The sequence below is a fragment of the Streptopelia decaocto genome (genome assembly GCF_964273445.1).
Source record: "Streptopelia decaocto genome assembly, chromosome: 2".
Taxonomy (NCBI): Eukaryota; Metazoa; Chordata; class Aves; order Columbiformes; family Columbidae; genus Streptopelia; species Streptopelia decaocto.
This window is the reverse complement of record NC_138655.1, coordinates 92973759-92993525: the sequence shown is the minus strand read 5'-3', so window position 1 is coordinate 92993525 and position 19767 is coordinate 92973759. Positions and strand designations below refer to the sequence as shown.

The window sequence follows — 19767 nt, the reverse complement described above, 5'->3', positions numbered from 1 at the left end:
GTCCTGTCATAACAGGCCCTGCTAAAAAGTCTGTCCCCATCTTTCTTATAGGCCCCCTTTAAGTACTGGAAGGCCACAATAAGGTCTTCCCAGATCGTTCTCCAGGCTGAACAACCTTAACTCTCTCAGCTTGTCCTCACAGGAGAGGTGTTCCAGCCTTCTGATCATCTTGGTGGCCTCTTCTGGCCCCTCTCCAACAGGTCCTTGTCTTTCCTGTGCTCAGGGCTCCAGATCTGGACACAGGACTCCAGGTGGGGTCTCACAAGAGCAGAGCAGAGGGGCAGAATCATCTCCCTTGACCTGCTGACCACGCTCCTCTTGATGCAGCCCAGGGTATGGTTGGCTTTCTGGGCTGCAAGCGCATTGCTGGCTCATGTCCAGTCTTTCATCCACCAGTATCCCCAAGTCCTTCTCTGCAGGGCTGCTCTCAAACCCTTCATCTGCCAGCCTGTATTGGTACTGGGGGTTGCCCTGACCCAAGTACAGGACTTTGCACTTGGGCTTGTTGAACCTTGTGAGGTCCACAAACTGAGTGGCAAGCTGTTATGAATGTGTTAGCAAAATGAAGTTACTGAAAGAGAAATAAATTAGCTGTGAAACAGAGAAGGATCAACATTGAAGAAATGCTGTCTTTACTCAGACAAGTGTGGAAGGGTTAGTATCAGCAGCTGGAAAAGAGCAACATCAATTCTTAGCAATTGTGCACTTCACTGGGAGCTATAAATGGCGGGGCTGTGTCTGTCTAGCACCTTGCACCCCAGTTCAATGAATTCCTGAAGCCCCTATGAAAAGTCTCTGATACTTTTTGGCACAGATTGAAGTCCCACTGAAGTCCATGTGACTTGAGGAATACATGAGGTGCAGGGCTTGCTTAAGACACTGCAGACTTGCACATCCACCTTTCAGCTAATCTTTTACTGTCTGCCAGAGGGTTAGGACCAGGCATTACTCAGAATATCAAAAGAAATCCGCTTCCTGCAAGATTTCCAAATTGGTATATTTTCTGTGTAATGTGGTACTTTAGTCCCATTATTTACAGCTGGCACGTATCTCCAGTACCTTGGACTTCTCATAACACCTCTGGTATCTTAGTGTGTAACTCCCATGCCCTCCCTGTGTACCATTCTCTTCTGCTCTTTCCCATAGTTGTAAGCACTTTGGAAATCGGGTTGGTTGGACATGAATACTTAACATGTTTTCTATTCCTCTAACCACCTTCTGTTGCTTTTAGTGTCAGTGCCACTACTAACCTGGAAGGTGTTAGAAGATGCCTGATGGGAAAATTCATTTCTAGCAAGTACCATCCTTACTGTTATTCTTCATTCAAGTCTATGGACATTGCCTCAACCTTTTCAACCACAGTCACCAACAGTGAGTAACACTGTTCCTTGTACCACAGCAGAGCTCTTTGTGTCATTGCAATGCTGTGAAACACAAACATGAGTCCCTGTGAACTTGAGGGCAGCATCCCTACCAGGTAAACTGCTCATTAAACAAACAGGAGATAAGCTTGATCTGTCTTTGAAGCTGTATACAGGCCTCTGGATCAGGAGTCAAGTCAACACAAGTTTACATACACCTGTTCATAGATAGCCTATTGTCCTCTCCCTTGTTTTCATCTGCAGTGAAAGATCGAGATCGATTTACAAATTAGCTGTATCTTGATCATCTGATCCGGTGAAGAGCAAAACAACATTTCAGCTTATCCAAAGTAACAGCACACATACATCTCACATATTATTGGCTGTGAATATTAAAGACCTAAGGAGAACACTTTTTTGGCATTACAATAGATATTGCAGCAGCTGGTAGTACCTTCTGCTGTCAAACATTAATGAGAAATTGATTCAAATCAAGGTGGCCCCATCTCACAACTCTGGGCCTTCAGCCCAGAAAGTCACTTCATCAGGTTTGCCTAAGTACCCACCTGGCCTGAAGCTAGCATAACTGTTCACTGATACCACCTAGGTATTTGAGGGCAGAGCCTGGTGGGCCTGAACCTGCTTGGTCCTTGTGTTTGATACCACTCTGAAAATTTCAGCTGACCCATCCTGAATTTGACTTTCTTACCAGCCAAACTCACATTGAGAAACAGAGTTCAAACTAGATCTGTCAAGGACTGCCAGTGCTGTCCAAATTATTTTTCTTTCTGATTGTAGTTACACATGATGTGCATTCACAAGGTTTATTCAAACTGGAAGTGAGTACTATGAGAACTGATTTTCAGAGAGATCCTGGCATGTACTCTAATGCTATTGAGAGAAACAGCTTCCATGCTGTTTCTACATCCTTTCTAACCACACTGAAATTACAACATTTCAATAATTTTATTTTTGAATTTCATGCTTTAATTATTTTACCCTTTCCCCTTTTTTTTTTTTCAGAGCAGAAGATTTCCCAATGAAAGATTGTTCTGGAAGTGTATGATATTAGTAACATCTCCTGTGTGTGACAGGGTCTCCAAAAGGCTGACTAAGTCAGAAAAGGGCATGAAGATTTTTTTATTCTCTGTATGATAATAAAAACTAGTAATCTCTTCCCCTTGAGTCAGCCAGGCTATGTGAGTGTGGTAGGTCAGTCTGCAGGAGTGAGCCTCATTCAACATTAAATGGGAATCAAATTCTCTTCAGCTGAACTTCTCTCTTGCCTATTTCTTCCCTCTGTCTTTTTGCCTCCTCAAGGTGTCCTAGACTTAATTCATAGTTATAAAGCATGTCCTAAAAACCCAGCATAAAAAGCTGAGTTTCACCTGCCAAGGGCTTCCTTTATGCTATTTTCTTCACCACACCTGCAGTTTATTGCATAGCTGTTATACAGCGCGTCTTACTCTTGCTTACCTCTTGGAACATATTGGAGGGTTATTAATTATCTATGGGGAAACCATTGATAAATAGCTGCCTTGTTGTTCTTCTGGGGTAAATTGATATTTCCCGTAAGAAAATTAGATACTGACTATAGTGGGCCCCAAACCATTTCCATCTGTTTAATATGGCTGCATCCCTCAAATATTGCTTTATGAAAATAAGGTGGATGTGGTTCTAAATTCAACTCTGTGACTGCCATCCCTCTGTAGGCTCCCTCACAAGGTCAAGGGAGAAAACCAGTTGCCTCCAGGGGAAAACTCTTCTCAGTTCAGGTGTATCAGTCAGCTATGTAAATCAAGTGGGATTAAACCAGGCAGTTTTTCCCCACTGTGTCTCCACATTGCCAGTAGATCTTTCCTGCACATTTACCTCACTGTCCTATGTCTGGCCTCTCCATATCAACCTGGCCTTCTGGCCCCTACCCATGTCTTTTATCATATACACATGGCATAATGTCTTGGGAGAAATCTCGTTTCCTTAAAGAAGATCCCCTATAAGTCTTTGCATTTAATCATTTCTCCTAAAATTAGGCTGGCTGTACCTCTTCTTTGTTCCACCCTCATTGCTTGCTTAGTGGATGCTAATGAATCTGAAAATGTGTCTGCTTCTAAACCCTTTACTCAGCTGGGAAGTATACTGGCACTTCAGGGTGAATGGCATCCTGAGAATAAATTGCTCAGTATTGATTTGCCTCTAAATTAAAACCAGGCTAAAGACTCTGAGCTAATCACCCTGCTGTGCTCATCACGGCACATTCTTGTTGCCCTTCCTATTTTGGAAGGCAGTACTTCTTTGGGAGTTTTATGGGACCTTTAGGGTGAGAAAGAAACTTGCAATAAGAGGCTGTATAGACTGAGTCTCTTCATTCTCATTTCACTCTTGCATTGTTCCTACTTCTGTCTTACTGCCTCTTCAAGGTATAATTCCCTAGAGTGCACAGCGATTAAGGCTGTGCTCCAGACCTATTTTCAGAAATCGTATTTTTGAGGTACATTCCTCTTTTCCTCTGGGGCTGTCAATTTGCATAAGCTTCCTGTTGGTTTCCTACACAAGCTGGTGATGCACAGCCACCCTCAAACTCTTTTCTCACTTAACAAAAAGTTTCAGTTCTCCCGCCAGTGGAAGACTACACATTGCATGTAACTCCATTCAACATTAATTAAGGAAGTTTTTAATGTTTGTTTCCCAGCCCTAAGGCCTTCATGTGGCCTTCACAAAAATCTCCCTACAGATTACCTGCACACTAACCAGTCTGAAGGTCTGGACAACTTCTAAGATTGGTAAGACAGTGAAGAACTAAGCTAGACAAGAGCAGGACCTCACTGTATAAGCCGTGCATGTGTGCCATTTCCTTCACTCAGTTACTAAGAAGTAGTTACAGTTAATAATACCTCGGTTATTTCTTTCTGTAGTGAATCCTGCTTTTCAGTCCAAGTGTTCCTCAGTCTAGAGAACACCAGAGGGAATTTCACTGTCAGGAAGCACCTCTTCTGCCTGTGATAAGGACAAGCCTTGCCAGCCAGGCCCCAGGCAGCTTTGGAGTAACCACATTGAACTGTCTTACAAAACCTCATATTTGTGTATAAGGGAGAACAGAAAGTGAAGCATCAGTCAGCACCTCTTATTGTTCTAGCCTCATGCATGCAATTGGGTTGTGGTGGTCCATTTTTCTAATGAGCGCTCTCTCATCAGAATAATCAGGCACAGGAAAAGTGATTGTACTAACAGACAGGACTGTGTGCAAATTAGATTTCCAGATATGAGATAGACTCATGTTTTCTAGGTTGTGCTTTCAAAAATTGGTGAGTGGTAATGACACCGGGTCCAAGCCTGCAAACCTTGTTCCCAGGAGTAAGCCAGGCCCTGTTGGAGTGCTCTCATTTTGTTATCAGAACTGGAAAATGAGCAAACACCAACAAGACGAGGCTGAGGACTTTCCTTCAAATCCAAGTGCAATTATTGCACTATTCTTCTAAGTTGCCTTTTACTTCTAATGGCCCAAGGAAAATGGGGTCCCAGATGACACCGGTGGTAGTGCTGACACTCCCTGTGAAATGGCCACTGAGCAGGGAGCATCACCCTTTCTGTCTCCTGTTCAAAAATGACCAGCATCGCTGTGAAGGAGCCTGCTGGAATTCAGCTATATTTTCCTTCCAATTGGAACAAAACATTGCCCCTCTCTCTGCATGGACACCGCTGATGGTCTCTCTCTCACACCTGCAGGCCTTGGAGAAACTTCTTGCCCAGGGAAGGCCTGTTGAATGGGAGGACCATTTCTACTCTGGTGCTGCCTCTGGCGAGAGGTCCAGCAAGCTCCGATCATTGATGCTATCCTGACTTGTGAGAGCTGAGGACACAGCTCTCCTCTTAATTTAAGCATCCTTCTATACTTAGGTAAAAAATTGAAAAAAGAAACAAAGAAAAAAAGAAAAAAAGGAAAAAGGAAAGAGAAAAAAGAAAAAAGAGAGAAGAAAAAAATAAAAAAGAAAAAAAGGAAGCTGTCAAATGACTGTGTAGGAGAAACATGACCTCTGGAGTATCCTGCCCACTCTGTAAAGGGGTCTGTTGTAAAAACAGAAACCTTCTCAAAGAACCCAAGGATGAGGTTTCATTGGGTTCTCCATCAAATGGTGGTCACAATATGCTCTTGCAATACAGATCTAGGACCAAATTCTGCACAGGAGGTCACACCCATAGTGACTCTATTTGGCTAAATATTACCTTGTTCCTTCATATTGGTGAAGCTAAGTTTGCACTCAACGAAACTAGAAAGCACAATCATTGCTGGGTAGGGTGGACTTTTGCCACTTAAAGCTACATGCAGACAAGCCTCTAGCATAATTTTTTATCTCAGCTCTTGGCACTCTGCTGTTCCATAACTGGATGGACATAGGTGAAGGAGAGGTGTCAGCAGGTTACTGGGAGTTCTGCCTCTGGGAGAGGCAGCATGGACCAGGGGAACAGACCACCAGCTGGGCTCCTTGTAGAGGCTGGAGTCTGGGAGCCATAAATGGGATTTCTCTTCCACTGTTACCCTAAAGATGCTACTATTCCCCATTATGCTGATTATCAATCTAGAATTTTCCCACCTTGCCTTTCTGCCCTTATTTTTGACAATTTTCCTGGAGAGACAAATCCAAGTGCTTAAGAGCACAGCCTGGAGACTGCCCTGCATCCTACTCAGTGTTCATCTGGATTAGTCTGCTTTTCAGACACTCACTCTGTCTCCTCACCAAGCCTCACTCCTGCAGCAATGCCTGACTTTTTCTGGGCAGGGTGCTGGGAAGAGATGAAAATGAGCATTTGCAGACACTTTGAACTGTCTCCTGAACAAATGGGAGAAAACTAAAGGATCCCCAGACTGCAGGGATTATTGATTTTATAACTATTCGAACAGCTCCATCAGCGGCGGCATGTAAAAGGAGTTCATCATTTATAAATTGACTCTTCCAGGGATCAAAGGCCTGTCAAGGCAACAATTAGTTCTGGTAATTTATCAGCTGTTTGAGCTTGTCAGGTGGAGAGAGAAGGGCAGTTCTGCACCAGCTCCCCTGCAAAGCTGTTACTGCAGCCAGGGCCAGGTAGGATGTTCAAGTCAGTCATTTGTTAAATATTTCATGTCCTCTGATGTTTTGTCAGTCTTTCCGATACCTGATTCAGTTTGGTTAGGCTGTCAGGTGAAAAGGAGGCATCTCAGCACACTAATGTCACCCAAGCCAGAGGTTCTTTGTCTCCTTAACAATGCCCTTTTCAAATCCCTGTTGAGCAGCTAAACAAACTGGAATGCAGCAAAAAGAACTTCAAAAAAAGAGAAAAAAAATAATAAAGAAACAACCAAAACCCATAGTCTGTTTTTAATTAGCCTATAAACCATTCAGACCTCTCTAACTGTGCTGTCCAAAGAGGGAAAACTGAGGGCAAATTTACTCTCTCCTTGTAGACCTCATAGTAAAAAAATCCGTGTAAACAACGTGAGCTTATCTGAATGGACTAGAAGTCCAGGCAAAAGCAACCATTCTGCATAACACTGAAAAGCAGCATCCTTTGCAAAGCATCTTTTGCAAGGGCACCTACAGTTTGGCTATTGTGACCAGAGCTCTGCTAGATTAAATGGGGATAAAAAAGACGGACATTGAGGCAGAGAGCCCCTTGAGCCTGGAGGTTTCTGACAATGGGAAGTGAATCCAAAATGTGTTGCACAACATCAGAAAGACCTTTATTGCATTACATCATTACTTTACATGAGCGCACACTTCCACGATTACAAGTACACATGCAGAGTCAGTAAATGCCTCAAGTTTTTCCCAATGTACCCGGTTGCACACACACTTTGCAATATCTGACGATATAGTTATACAATCATATACTGTTTTTAATCACAATAGTAACTTTCTTATTTGTCATGTGGCTGGACTCAGTTCTGTACTTTTCTATGCTAACAGCTTCATTTGGCAACTTCTTTTTTTTTTTTTAAACCTGATTTCCATGTATAAGACACAGGTTTAATTAATTTGTAATGTGGACCATCACAAACTTACCAGTGGGAATGCAAACTGTTCACATATACAGGTTGTTCACATATGAACTTGCATATCTTAATCATGTTTCGTGATTCTTCAGATGTTCACTGGTCACAGGCTGAAAAAACAGCTATGATCATAGCTTCATACAGAAGCAGCTCACAAAAGCTATGCGTGGGCACCAGAACAGCACAGAAATGCTTGAGAGAAGAAAGATAAAGGGGTGGGGAAGGAAAAGCTGTAGTTTGCTTAGAAAGTTGACCCCTGCGTATGTATAGACATTTATAGAAATGTTTGCAGAGAAAAAGAATTACTCAGCAGAAAGTGGTTAGTTCAAAGAATAAATTTTTACCATACAGTAATATGTAGGCAAGTTTCTGACTTGTCAACACCAGAAGGAGCAATCCATAATCCATTGCCAATTCAGGGCAAAGGACGGCACCCACAGGCACTTTGTATTTCAGCCAGGTGAAAGATGTCCTTGTGCTTATGATCAAGCAGATTTGGGGTGAAGTAAAATTAAATAAAGAGCCTTAATGCACATTGTTTCCAAGTCACTGAAAAGCACATCACTGCAAAGTATCCAGCTGAATGATGTAATGGTTAGCAGGGACCCAGGAGGAAAAACAGCAGGCCAAGACCTTAGCAAAAGTCACAAGATTTTAGAAAGATAAGGGAGTAAAATGTATTGAAAAATTAGGAAAATATTCTTCTAATGAATACATAGAAGAAACATGGACAAAGGAGCTTCTGTAGAGGTATCTGTGTATTTCACAGTCATATGCTATATCTGCATGACTGACACCCTGAAAAACCTCTGGGCTAGCAAAATTAGTGGTGTTCCTTCAAACTCACCTGGGTGACAACAGTTTAGTCCATCAAGAGGGAAACTGGAATGAGTGGACAACTCTCCTGACTGAGATGCTTTCTCAGAAAAATCTGCTATAAGATACTGATAAAATCTGTGGGGTCATTTTGAGACCATACATATCAAAGGGGAACCTGCAGGGCGTTACCCAGGGCAAACCTGCAGCCATGTGGGAAAAGTGGTTTACATTTCCAGGGGATGGAGCAGGGATGCTGGTGTGACTTGTGGCTTGTGGCCACCCTCCCTCCCATCCACTGAGGAGCATGCCGGCAGCAGCATCACACAGGGTCAGCTCTGCACAGCCCAGCGATGATCACTCTTTTCCGCAGCATGTGTTCTTTGATCCCTGCTTGCCTTGCTGTGTTATTAAGTCAGCAGCCTGATGGATGTGCTGCGCAGCCCATGTGTGAGGAAAGAGATGTCTCCCCTGAGGTCCGATGAGACATATATTCATGAGGGAAGAACCCAGAGGACAGCCCCAAGGCACCTCTCCTGCAGATAATATCACGGTTCTTGTTTTGTGCATGCTTATGCTACTCAAGGGATGCTCACCAAAGTGGATGAGCAAGTTCACAGTATCAGAAAGCACAGGACAAGTCCTTACTTCCTTGAGGAGGGAGTTTGATCCTGCAAAGTCTCCAGCACCTTGCATCTTTTGAAGCTTCCAGGTAGTCTGTGTGCATTTACATGACAACTTTTCCATGAGCAGCTGATGGCCACAGAGTTAAACTCTTTGCAGGGCTGAGCCTTGGTATCGGTTAAAACACTCATAAGAGGTCTCTGCTACTTGGAAGTCCCTCCACAGGCAAATATACAATTTAAAGGCCTGCACATTACTGATAAAAATAGGACAAGCACCATTTGCCCAGTTTCTCTGTCCACTTTAATTTACTGTCTAGTGTGTGAGTATCACTGCTTTATACTCCTGTTAGAAATTAGAGAAATGGAAATAAGAAGCAAAAGAAAAACAGATCTCTTGCAACAATAGGACTGAAATGAAGATGAAAAAGATGACAAGAGGAGAAGCTCTGGTCCATCAAAACACTCAATGCATGTGGCTGTCTTTGCAAGAGACGTCCTTAGGGACACTTCACCAAGTGCTTGACTGAGTTGTGTCTGTGAAAAGTGGTGGAGAAAGCAGAGGTAAATGTAAATCCAATATATATGACCAAAATACAGTGCTGTTTTCTTCTTGCCAAACTAGGGGTTGGATTTGTTTCTAGTGACTGGCACATAACATACATTTTTTCCTTTAGCTAGAAAAAAGTTAGGTTTAAGGGTTTGTTTGTTGTTTTTTTTTATTTCCTTGAGGGAAAAACACAACAGTATGGACTTGAATTACAGTTGGTGAACTCAAATCATTTCCGCAGACCCCAAAATAGTTGGAGAGGTCAATTAAACTGCAAATTCCACAGGGCTCATCCATTTCTGAATGCAGCTTTCTTGAGCCAGAGGCAAACTGCCCCATTGCTTACAAAGTGATATTTATCTAATTTGTTACTAGAAAATCCTTGCAGGGAGAAAAAAAAGAAAAACGCCAAACCCAGAACAAGAGCAGCAAGAGCCTCTGAAGCCCTGAGCAAGCATCAGCGAATTGGTGTCCGTTTGTCCCCATCACAGCAATATCAGAAAGATCAAAGCTTTTCTGGGTCAAATTCTGCTCTCATTTTCACTGGCATAAATGATGCCTCTGAAGCTGAGGGAATTGTTGGCTGACTGACTGACCCAGTGGACTTCAGGCAGAATTCGGGTCTCCTTGACCTGACCAGGGCAGAGGAACGTGTCCCAGGCACACCACTAAGACATACCAGCTGATAGTTTAACCATATTGAGAAATAACAAAACAGGCTCCCCTATCATTTTGCACCTAGCTCAGATTTGATCAGAGATATAAAATAAAGAAAGACATGTACACCCATTCTGGCTAAGTTTCCGAAATGTTATTCACACAGTGTTTACCTCAGGAAAAATGATCCTGCCACTATCTTTGTACTTTATCTGTAGCGGTCTGTCTCTTCGCATACTTACACTCGCCATCACAGCTTCCAAGCATTCTCCTCTAATTAATCAAAAACTCCATCCTTTTGTTTCCCAGGTCACGAAGGAAGAACAGTAAGTTAAATAAAGATATCAGCTGAGCATGGAAACTGGATTTCTACCCAAGGAGCCTAAGAATAGCACCATGATGCAGACAACATCAAAATTGATATGGTTTTATACACACAGAGGCAAACAGTTGAGTGTGAAGAACGTAAACACTAGATAGAACTCTAACAGTGGTTTATCCAGCTCATTCTGTGTCTGTAAATATAGAAGTGTGTTATGGCGGCTAAATTTATCCTAATATAAGGAAACATGAACAAAGAGGCTGGTATTTGACAACTTCTATAGGCAACGTTAGGACATCCTGCGTGAATTATTTTGGGGCAGTTCATGATAACGTGGTACAGATTAGAGTTACCATTTCTGGAAAAATTAGGTCAGAATTATGTAGATAAGATGGAAAGAATTTCAGTAGCATTGTAGTATTTTCCTGACTCGAAGCCTGACTCACATGTTGAAGCTTTGTTTTATTGTATACCTTGTTTTGATATATAGTCAAAACAGCCTTTATCCACAGAAAAGAAAAATAAACTGGCTGAGCAAGAAAGAATTATACACAACACTGAATAAAAACAAGTACAGCAAGCTTAATTTTGGAGAGACATATTTGTCTTTTCCTGCGAAACTTTTTGCAGTTTGAGAAATGACCGTGCTAAACCCAGGAAAAATCAGAGGAGGGATATACAATTTGGGAACAGCTCAGGAACAGGGCCTTTCCTTGCTCTTCATCTGACCTGGAATTTCATCTATACAGGAGACATATTTTGTGACTTATAAGAGTATGGCCATGGTGGAAAGCAGTGGCCTTCTTTTCTGTATGTGTTCGTCCTTCTGAGATTTCATCCTGGATTAGAAAAACCACTCACTTAAAAAGGAGATAGATTATGGCCGTGAAATGTTTATTTTTCAAGAGAAAAAGCGGGATTAGTTTTAGTCAGAAGAGTAAGAGTCCTGACTCTGCAGCCCTGCCTCTGCAGTCAGCACAGTGTTTCCACTGGCTTCAGGTAGAATATTTTTTTCACTCAGGTCGTTTATCTTAAGTAAGAATGTAGTTTTATGCTGCCCCGTGTTTAGCGCCATAAACCCCAGCACGTAACATGCCTCTCTTTTTTCGCTGGGGGTTCTGGCCTGAATTTTTTTATCTCTGCCATAGAGCTTGCTTTGAGAAGTAGCAAACCTCTGGGACAGATCCTGGTACTTGTATGTGAGCCAGCCTTAAGATAAAATGCTTCATCTCCCCTTTTGCTTATTCAGTCAAACAAACAGACTATTAACTCCTGGATTTTGGTCCAAGTCACTAACGCAAACCAGGATAAGCTGCAGTTTATGCTTCTATGCCAGAAGGTAGATAGCGTGGGGACAGGGGCAGGGGCGCATCCCCTTCTGCCCCTGACGTGTGTAAATGGGCCCCTGGAGCAAAGCTGGTCAACATGAAATGTCTTCAGCAGCTCTGCCCAAAGCCTGCAAGCTCCTGGCATCGGGACATCTCACTCTTCTTATAGTCTTTGCATTGCCACTCAGGCTCGGTACTGTGTGCTGTTCTGACTTTACCTTGCATGGTTCTGGGGACCATGCCTTCCCCAAAAGGCTTAGCGGGTGCCCTTCGCTACACAAAGCTGCAGCGTGAGCAAGCAGAGGGGTCAGTTTACGGAGGAGAAAGGAAAGGAGGGTGAAAGCCAGATGTGGAGGCCAGGCATCAGCACAGAAAACCCTAGAAGGAGCAGGTTTATTTTTAGCATGATTTTGCAAGAATTCCTGAAGCAGCTGGCTCTGAATTTGAGCTACTAAAACCTATCCACGGCACCATTTCGCCCAGCCACCTACAAAATCCCGATAGCCAGTGTTAATAACAGCACAGGCTTTGCAGTGGTGCTCCTCCACTCCCAGAATCACTCCTCTCCTCCTGCTCCCTCCTGGGAGAGAAAATTGGGATGGGGATGCTGATGAACCACCCCTTCCCTGGCAGGGGCACCCCACATCACCTGTTTGCCTGCTGCTTTGGCTGGGTGAGAGGCAGCAGCTTGAGTACTTGCTTATTTCCATAGCTGAAGGCAACTACTGGGGCGGGAAGAAACTGAAAACCAGGGAGCATTAGTGAGGTCTCTTCACCCCTGACAGAGGTCATGGATTTGTCTGCATCCCGAGCAGCTCACGTGGACAATGCAGGGATCAAAGGGTGGCTCCAGGGGCTGCATCCTGCCCTAGAGAGGCACAGGGACAACTTGGTTCCTTCCCGTGGCCTGGGCTGGGGTCTCCTGTCAAACCCAGGCTGCCAGCACTCCACTGAATCACATAGCAGAACAGCCTGATGGAAAAGATAGTATGGGCTTCATTCAGCCTCATGGTGTTTGGGTGTGAAAAACGCTGCAAACAAATGAATATTGAACAAGAAATCCAGAACAATTTCAGAAATTTTTAATGGTGACTGCTGTCAGTGTTTGTATCACACACCTTGTAAAAGATTAAAAACCATAAAACACTCAGTTTTATCCATGGACTAATTCTTGTGCTATTTTTTCCTATAGGATTGAAGATTATTAAATCAACCTATTTGCCTTAAGCATCTTTCCAGCTATAACCATTTTAGGCCAATGTTTGTAGACATGCAAAGTTTGACTCTTGCTCTAGCTCTTTCCTGGGCTTTGGCCAGGCGCCATTGAAGTCTCCATCTTTAACTTGCACAGGCTGGGGTGAGACTTTTAGGATGGCATGGTAATAAGTAACATAACAGTGCTCAGTTGAATATAGCCCACAAAGCAGCCACTAGTGTCCATTTTCTTCTCTAGTTCATCTATATCCAAGCCCCGATTTGCCATATTTTAATGGCACAGTAAATCCAACATTAGAGTTTGTACTATTGGATGAAAAATACATCAGCCATGTGAGACTGCTTCTCCAGGACAAATTCACTTGGCCAATTTGATTCACTATGAAGTTTTGATGAGCAAGCTTGAAGCTGGAACAAGTATTTAGTATTTCAAGTATTTTGGTGTTGTGATCTGGCTAATCTGACAGAAAGGCAATCATGTGCACTCACTTCATCTAGGTCAGCTTTGTACATGGGTCAACCTACTTTCGTGATCATGGAGCCCCAGCTTATGGAAAAGCAGAGCATACAAAAAACAGGCTGATACAGTAATTAAAAATATTTATTTATGAAGATATTTACCTTGATAGGCATAAAGCATTTCCCAATTTCATACAGAAATACATAGAACATGCATAGACCAATATGGCCTACTTCAATGTGTATTCAACATGGTAAATATAATGAAGCACTTGTGTGAATATAAATACAAAACATAAAAAATAAGCACATAAGATTCAACCTGTCAGCAAATTCAACAATGTGAACAAATTCCTGCTATAAACATTCACCCAATATTAGCCTTTTGACATAATTAAAAACAACCCTTTGTCTCAGAGCATTTCGACCAAACAAGCCACTGAATAAGTCTCACAACAGCCTCTGGTACGTCCCCACTTCAGTGCATTTTTGGTGGCATGTAAGACAAAACAACCTCTATCTTTAGAGCTTCAGTTAGCCAAATACCCTTGTTATGGGAAATCTAGTAGTGTCCTCTAGTTTTTATTTTATGTTGAAGAGTCCTTTGGTATCCAAAACCAAAGGACTTTGACTATGCAAACAACCACATCATCTAACCCACATTCAGATAACTCTGGTTGTACAAGTAAACTAGACTTCTGAAAAAAGGCAAAGGGTTGCAGCTGATTAGCAAAGGCAATAACAAGGTGTAAAAATACTCTAGCAGGAGAGCAACAAACAGTACGCGAGGTAGACATGTATATATGCAAAGTCCTGATTAAAGTAGTCCTGCGGCTTTCATTTTTGCATTTCAACCGAAAGACAGAGTTTTTCGCTTTGAAGTCTGTCCACTCAGATCTTGCTTTCTGTCCTTTCTAAGCACATCTGTGAGGTCTTCCTTGCAAGATGCTTTTGATGGGGACCCTGAAAACTGCCCAAGTGATGGGTAACATTCCAGAAGCAATATCGAAATGTTTCCTTCAGAAAGATGGCTTTTGGTGTATGGTACTGTGAACTCCCCTTCTCTACCCATCCATCTGAATTCCAAAATGATTACATCCTTTGCTTTTATACCTCCAAATAAGGAACTATCTTAGTGTTTTGCTCTGCTGCACAAACACTTGGACAGAGAAGCCCTTCACTGTCGTGGAATGTTAGAAGTCCAGAGAGAGTTTTGGTGATGCTTTGTGAGCGCATGTGATTTGGGTGATCTTCCCACTAGGATGCTTTCAGGCTTTCCCAGATGCTTTGCCTTTTGTTCGTCCTGTTATGTTTCAGTTTCCAGCCTTTCTGGAGCTCAGCCTTCAGCTTTGCAATACTGAAGGAAGCTTTGATACTGTTACCAATGGCTTCCAGCCTGCAAAAACAGGAAATATACATTTATTGTTACAATAATGAAGATGCATCTCCAGAATGCAGACGTTCAGTTTTTTATTAAGTAAGCCTCAGTCTAGATTTCTGCTACGGGATACTCAGTAGCTGCTGACTGCTATGCCTCTGTCAGAATTACGCTATCTTAGGCCACTCAAAATACTGGATTCAGAATTTAAATGCAAATATTAAAATAAGTTAAAATATTCATTCAAAGATAGATGCCCTAGACTTTCTTAAATAGCATTTATCCAGACAAGAGGTCTTTAGTGTTATTCTTTACAGCTGTTTTGTTTCTTTTAGGTAAACCTAATCCTGGTTCCAATGAATGGGTACATTTTTCAAGTAAGTAAGTAAGCAAGGCCCATTTTCAAAAGTGATTTAAGACTTCCACGGCCTAAGTCTCACTAAAAATCATCAGGCTACCTGCTCCCATAAACCCTGTTCTGCTTTTGAAAATAGCACTAGAGAGTCGTCTTTTGTACGGGCAAACTTCTGCATGCCACACTTTTACATGGGTGTATGGTCAAACGCTGAGCGCCGGAGTTGATACAGCTGTGCTAACACTCTTCTTCAAAGCTGACTTCTCTGCGGGGTTCACGGCTGCACCAAGTGCAACACATGTGTCTCTCAGCTGCACTGTGGAGTGATATTGCTGCCTGCTGCCACCCAGCTTATTATGCACAGACCTCAAAGGGCAGTCCTGATTTACTCCTGATCTCAAATATTAAATTGGGCTCAAATATTAATTTAGCCTTCATTTCCCCTTTCCTCGACCTTTTTGCAGTCATTTCCATCACTAACATGCCATGTTCATTTTACACAGGTTTATCAGTCGGTGCAACAGACAGGGCAGGTAGAAATCTGCCTTCTGCATTCTAAAAAGCCAGCCACACCAGCCAGAAGAAACAATGCATTCAAAATCTGGACAGACCAATAACTTTTTTTTTTTTTTCTCTGCAGTAAAAGGGAGTAAAGTATGTAACAAAAGTCATCCAGATTCAATTTCATTTTAGAATAGTTGGGATGTAATATTTTGTATTCGTTAAGATAGTGCATGATTGCACTAAAATGACAGGATCTATTAATTTCTGCCAGTATTTAATAATTTTGTACTCTTCTGAAGTTCAGTGTATCTTTAGGCCAATAACTAAGACTGCTTCCTCTAGGGAAATAGAGGATGGTGGGCAGAGCTCAGCACCCCTGTCTTCACAAGCTAAGATGCCACTGCATGAACAAAAGCCCTCAAGATATCCTCACCCATTCCTCCAAAACCCTTAAACTGAAATCACCAGCAAAGCCCATGCTGACTATGAGGCAGGTGAACTGTGCTCTCTATTGCTACTCCGGGGAACTACAGCAGGATGAGAAGAAACTCACCGCTTCATTTTCCTGCTGTCAAGAAGCTGTCTGCTCATACATTTGGATCCGATGCAATTGCCAGATTTGTTGTGGCGACGAGAGGTTTTTTCCATTGTGGACTGAGCCCTGTTAAAAGTGAAAAGATGCTGCTGTTAAAAAAACACCCAAGCCTGCAGTCCACAAGGTGAGGCATTTCATCAATCACTTCTCAAGGCATGTAATAAGCAATCTTTCTGGGCCAAACCATAGTATGTATCATAGCAGCATAAGCATTCAGGTAGGAGGCAAGGCTTTGGGGAGATTATTCACTCAACAAGTGCCAAAGTGAGTAAGTCTACCGCAATCCATCCCTTTTACATGCATTGCCTTTTTAAAGAGTAGCAACAATATACACACCAGAGATCTTTTCCTGTCTGGCAGAAGTTCAGACATTTCTTGTCCTTCTGGTCAGCACATCGGCATCTGCTGCTAGGTTCAGTGAGCATCTCTGGCATCTTGTCCTTCAGGGATCTTCTGGATCGAGAAGGGCCTCCAAGACCATACGGAACAGTCTTCCTATGATCAAAGAGACAACATGAAAGTCATTCAAATAATTCCATGCCTTCAAAACAGCAGGGCATTTTGGGCAATCTTATCAATGGAATTGATTGCATGAGCAAAGGTTGTGGGTTTGGAATGCATTTTTGACCATACTTTCTATGTGAATGTTTCTGATGACCCTGCAACATATTCATTAGCATGGATACTGACAAGGCTAATGATCTTTTAATTATGATTTCATAAGGCTGCTGTGACTCCCTGTGCAATAGAAAGTAATAAAACCTCATCTCTTTGAACTTTGGTAACTGCTAACACTGAGAGAAGCAATAAGAGTCAGGAACAGATCCTCTCCACTCCAAGGAAACCCAGCAGCAGAACAAATCACCAAAGTCAGTGTTTGCAGCATTAGGTGAGGCTCTGGCTCACTACTTTTTGGAGAGGAGAGCACAGAAAGGGATACTGTACATAACTTTATTAAGACATAGGATGCATTAATTTGCAGCAGACAGCAGCAAGGAGCCACCCTGTGTCAAAGTAAGCCTTCCAGCCTCCTAACTTGTTGGAAAGAAAAATGGTCAGGCAAATTGAGGCTGGCAAAATCATACTTTTGGTATTTTGTCTGCTTCTGATTCATAGCAAAAAGTATCCCGCAGCCCTTGCTGAGCAGCACCCAAAGGAAATACTCCTGCCCAGATTTTAGGAATGCAGGTGTGTTAGTGCTCTTAGGAGCTATCAAGCTAGGTGGTCAAATCCTGCTTGCTTTCTCTCCCGGTAAGCAGTCTCGTTGCTAAACTCAGAAAAGCAGGGGTGAAGAAGCAATAGCAGAGACCGTGCAAATAATTATTCCTTCTCCCCCTCCCCATTTCAGCAGGGGGTTTCGTGGGTCTTAATTTTTCCCTTCTCCCCTGCCTTCTCCCAACCAAAGCTGAACCCAGCGCTCGGCAACTGCTGAAGCCCCACCACGGTCCACTCACTCACTCGGGGGTGTTGATCCAGATGATGTCGAGGTGGCAGAAGTAGACGCACTCCTCGTCCAGCAGCGAAGAGCAGGAGCAGCGCCGGGCACGGCGGTGCGCGGCGGCGGCAGCGGGGGGCGGCACGGTGCCCACCTCGGCTCCGGTGGCTGCAGGGAGGGAGCGGCAGAGCTCAGCACCCGCGGCAAAACACGCACCCCGCGCACCTCCGCCGGCAGCCCCTCCCGCCGCATCCCTCATCCTCCCCGGGCCGCCCTCCCCGGGGTCCCCGGTGGCGCTCCCCGCCAGCCGGCACGGAGCCCGGCTGCCCCCCGGCAGCACCCCCGCAGGGCCGAACCCAGGCGGCGGCGAGTGGCTGTGGGCCAGCACCTACCTGCCGGCAACAGCTCTGGGAAGAGCACGAAGAGCAGCGAGACGATCATCTGGGAATAATCCATAGCAGGCAGCAGAGAGCGGACGGGGAAAAAAAAGAAAATAAAAGAAAAGCGAGGGGGGCGAAGGAAAAAAAGGAAAAAATTAATAAAAGAGAAAAAAAAGGACAAAGTCTCTCCCAGCGTCGGGACCGAGTGCAGTGTCCCGTTCTCTGCAGGGCACGGCGTGGGCGCAGGCAGCGGCTCGGTGCGCCCCGGCGCGTCTGGCTGGCGCGGCTGTCCCCGGCGCCCTTTTATAGCGAACCCCCATGGAGCGGGTAAACAGCCCCGGCGCTATTTTATCCCGAGACAATGTTATTCTGCTATTAGTCACCGCGCGGCAACGTGCGGGCCGAGATAAGGCCGGGCTGGAAAGGAAATCGCCTGCAAACTTCAGAGCGGCGGCGGCGGCGGCGGGCGGCCCGGGGGCGACCCCGGGGGCGGGGAACGGAGGGGCGGGGCGGGGGAGCGCCGGGGGCGGGCCGCTAGGGGGCGCCCTGCCGGGACTGCCGCCTCGCACCTGAGGGCGAGCGGGGCCGCCTCAGTCGCCCGTCCCGGCGGCGGCCGGCGCGGCAGCATCGCCCTAACAACAGTAATTATTGCGATTGTTGTCAGCGCTGTTGTTGTTTGTTGTTGTTATTTTAACAGCGGGGCGGGCCGGGTGTTGATGGCGTTTTTTTTTTCCGGCATGTTGTGTATTTGCTGCCGTGTGCTTCCACAGCTGTCGGCGTGGAAGGTGGACACTCGAGAAACGACGGCGGCGATGTCGTTGTACATCTCCTAACGGGGAAAGCCAGCCGCTGAATGTAAACTCAAGTGAACTCGGATGCCTGTGATCCGGCGCGGAGCCGTCGTTGCTGCAGAGCGTGCCAATTTCACCTATGATAAATAGATAAGGCTCTCTTGGTATTTGTAGTATTTCCGTGCACTGTGCTGTAATAATAGAAATGACCTTGGGTATCACAAAGACCGAGGCTGTTAACTGAAAGTTGCATTGTGATCCTTCAGGTGAATGGCCATTTTTTATTTTTTATTATTTTCGTAAAGTATCAAATTATCCTGTGCTGCTGTATCGCAGCAGACAGGCTGTCTGCAACCGTGCTGAGTCAGAATACAGGTCCATTTAGTTGGTATCCTTTCTCCCACAATGGCTGTTAGCAGATGCTATGAGAAAGAGTACAAGAAAGGAATGCAAGTGGAGACTAATCTTTTCCTTGGTGTAACCTCCCTGTTTCTAACGGGATGAAGTTTAGGGGCTTTCTGAGCAATAGGGAGCATTTAGACCATTATGCTGAATATACACCAGTGGCCCCATCCTCAGATGGTTGTACCTTTTTACCAAAGATTCTCTAAAAATTGCACTATAAAACATCTGTGAGTGGAGAAAGCTGGGTTATACCATTTATTTTATTTTATTATTTTATTTTATTATTTTATTTTATTTTATTTTATTTTATTTTATTTTATTTTATTTTATTTTATTTTATTTTATTTTATTTTATTTTATTTTATTTTATTTTATTTTATTTTTACCTTTTCAGCGTGGGAGTTTGTTTTCCAGAGCAGGGATTTTATCCTGTGTATTATGTCTTGTGTATGTAGGGCAGCACTTACCAGAATACCAATGTATCTCTCTACCTGTGTGTGTGAATTGTTGCAGTTATGATAAGAATCTACCAGCAGAGGTCACCGAGCTACATCTAAAAAAT

The 19767-nt window shown here is 43.9% G+C and overlaps 1 protein-coding gene across 1 annotated transcript; it reads right to left on the bottom strand.

The window, feature by feature from the left end:
* Positions 1 to 13486: 13486 nt before the first annotated feature.
* Positions 13487 to 18366, bottom strand: EDN1 (endothelin 1). The gene is made up of 5 exons (XM_082045266.1): positions 18022 to 18366; positions 17653 to 17797; positions 16531 to 16689; positions 16153 to 16260; positions 13487 to 14758 (listed from the first exon to the last, which is right to left on the bottom strand). The coding sequence occupies exons 1-5, from the start codon at positions 18083 to 18085 to the stop codon at positions 14620 to 14622; spliced, it is 615 nt and encodes a 204-aa protein (XP_081901392.1). The 5' UTR covers positions 18086 to 18366; the 3' UTR covers positions 13487 to 14619.
* Between the last annotated feature and the right edge of the window lie 1401 nt (positions 18367 to 19767).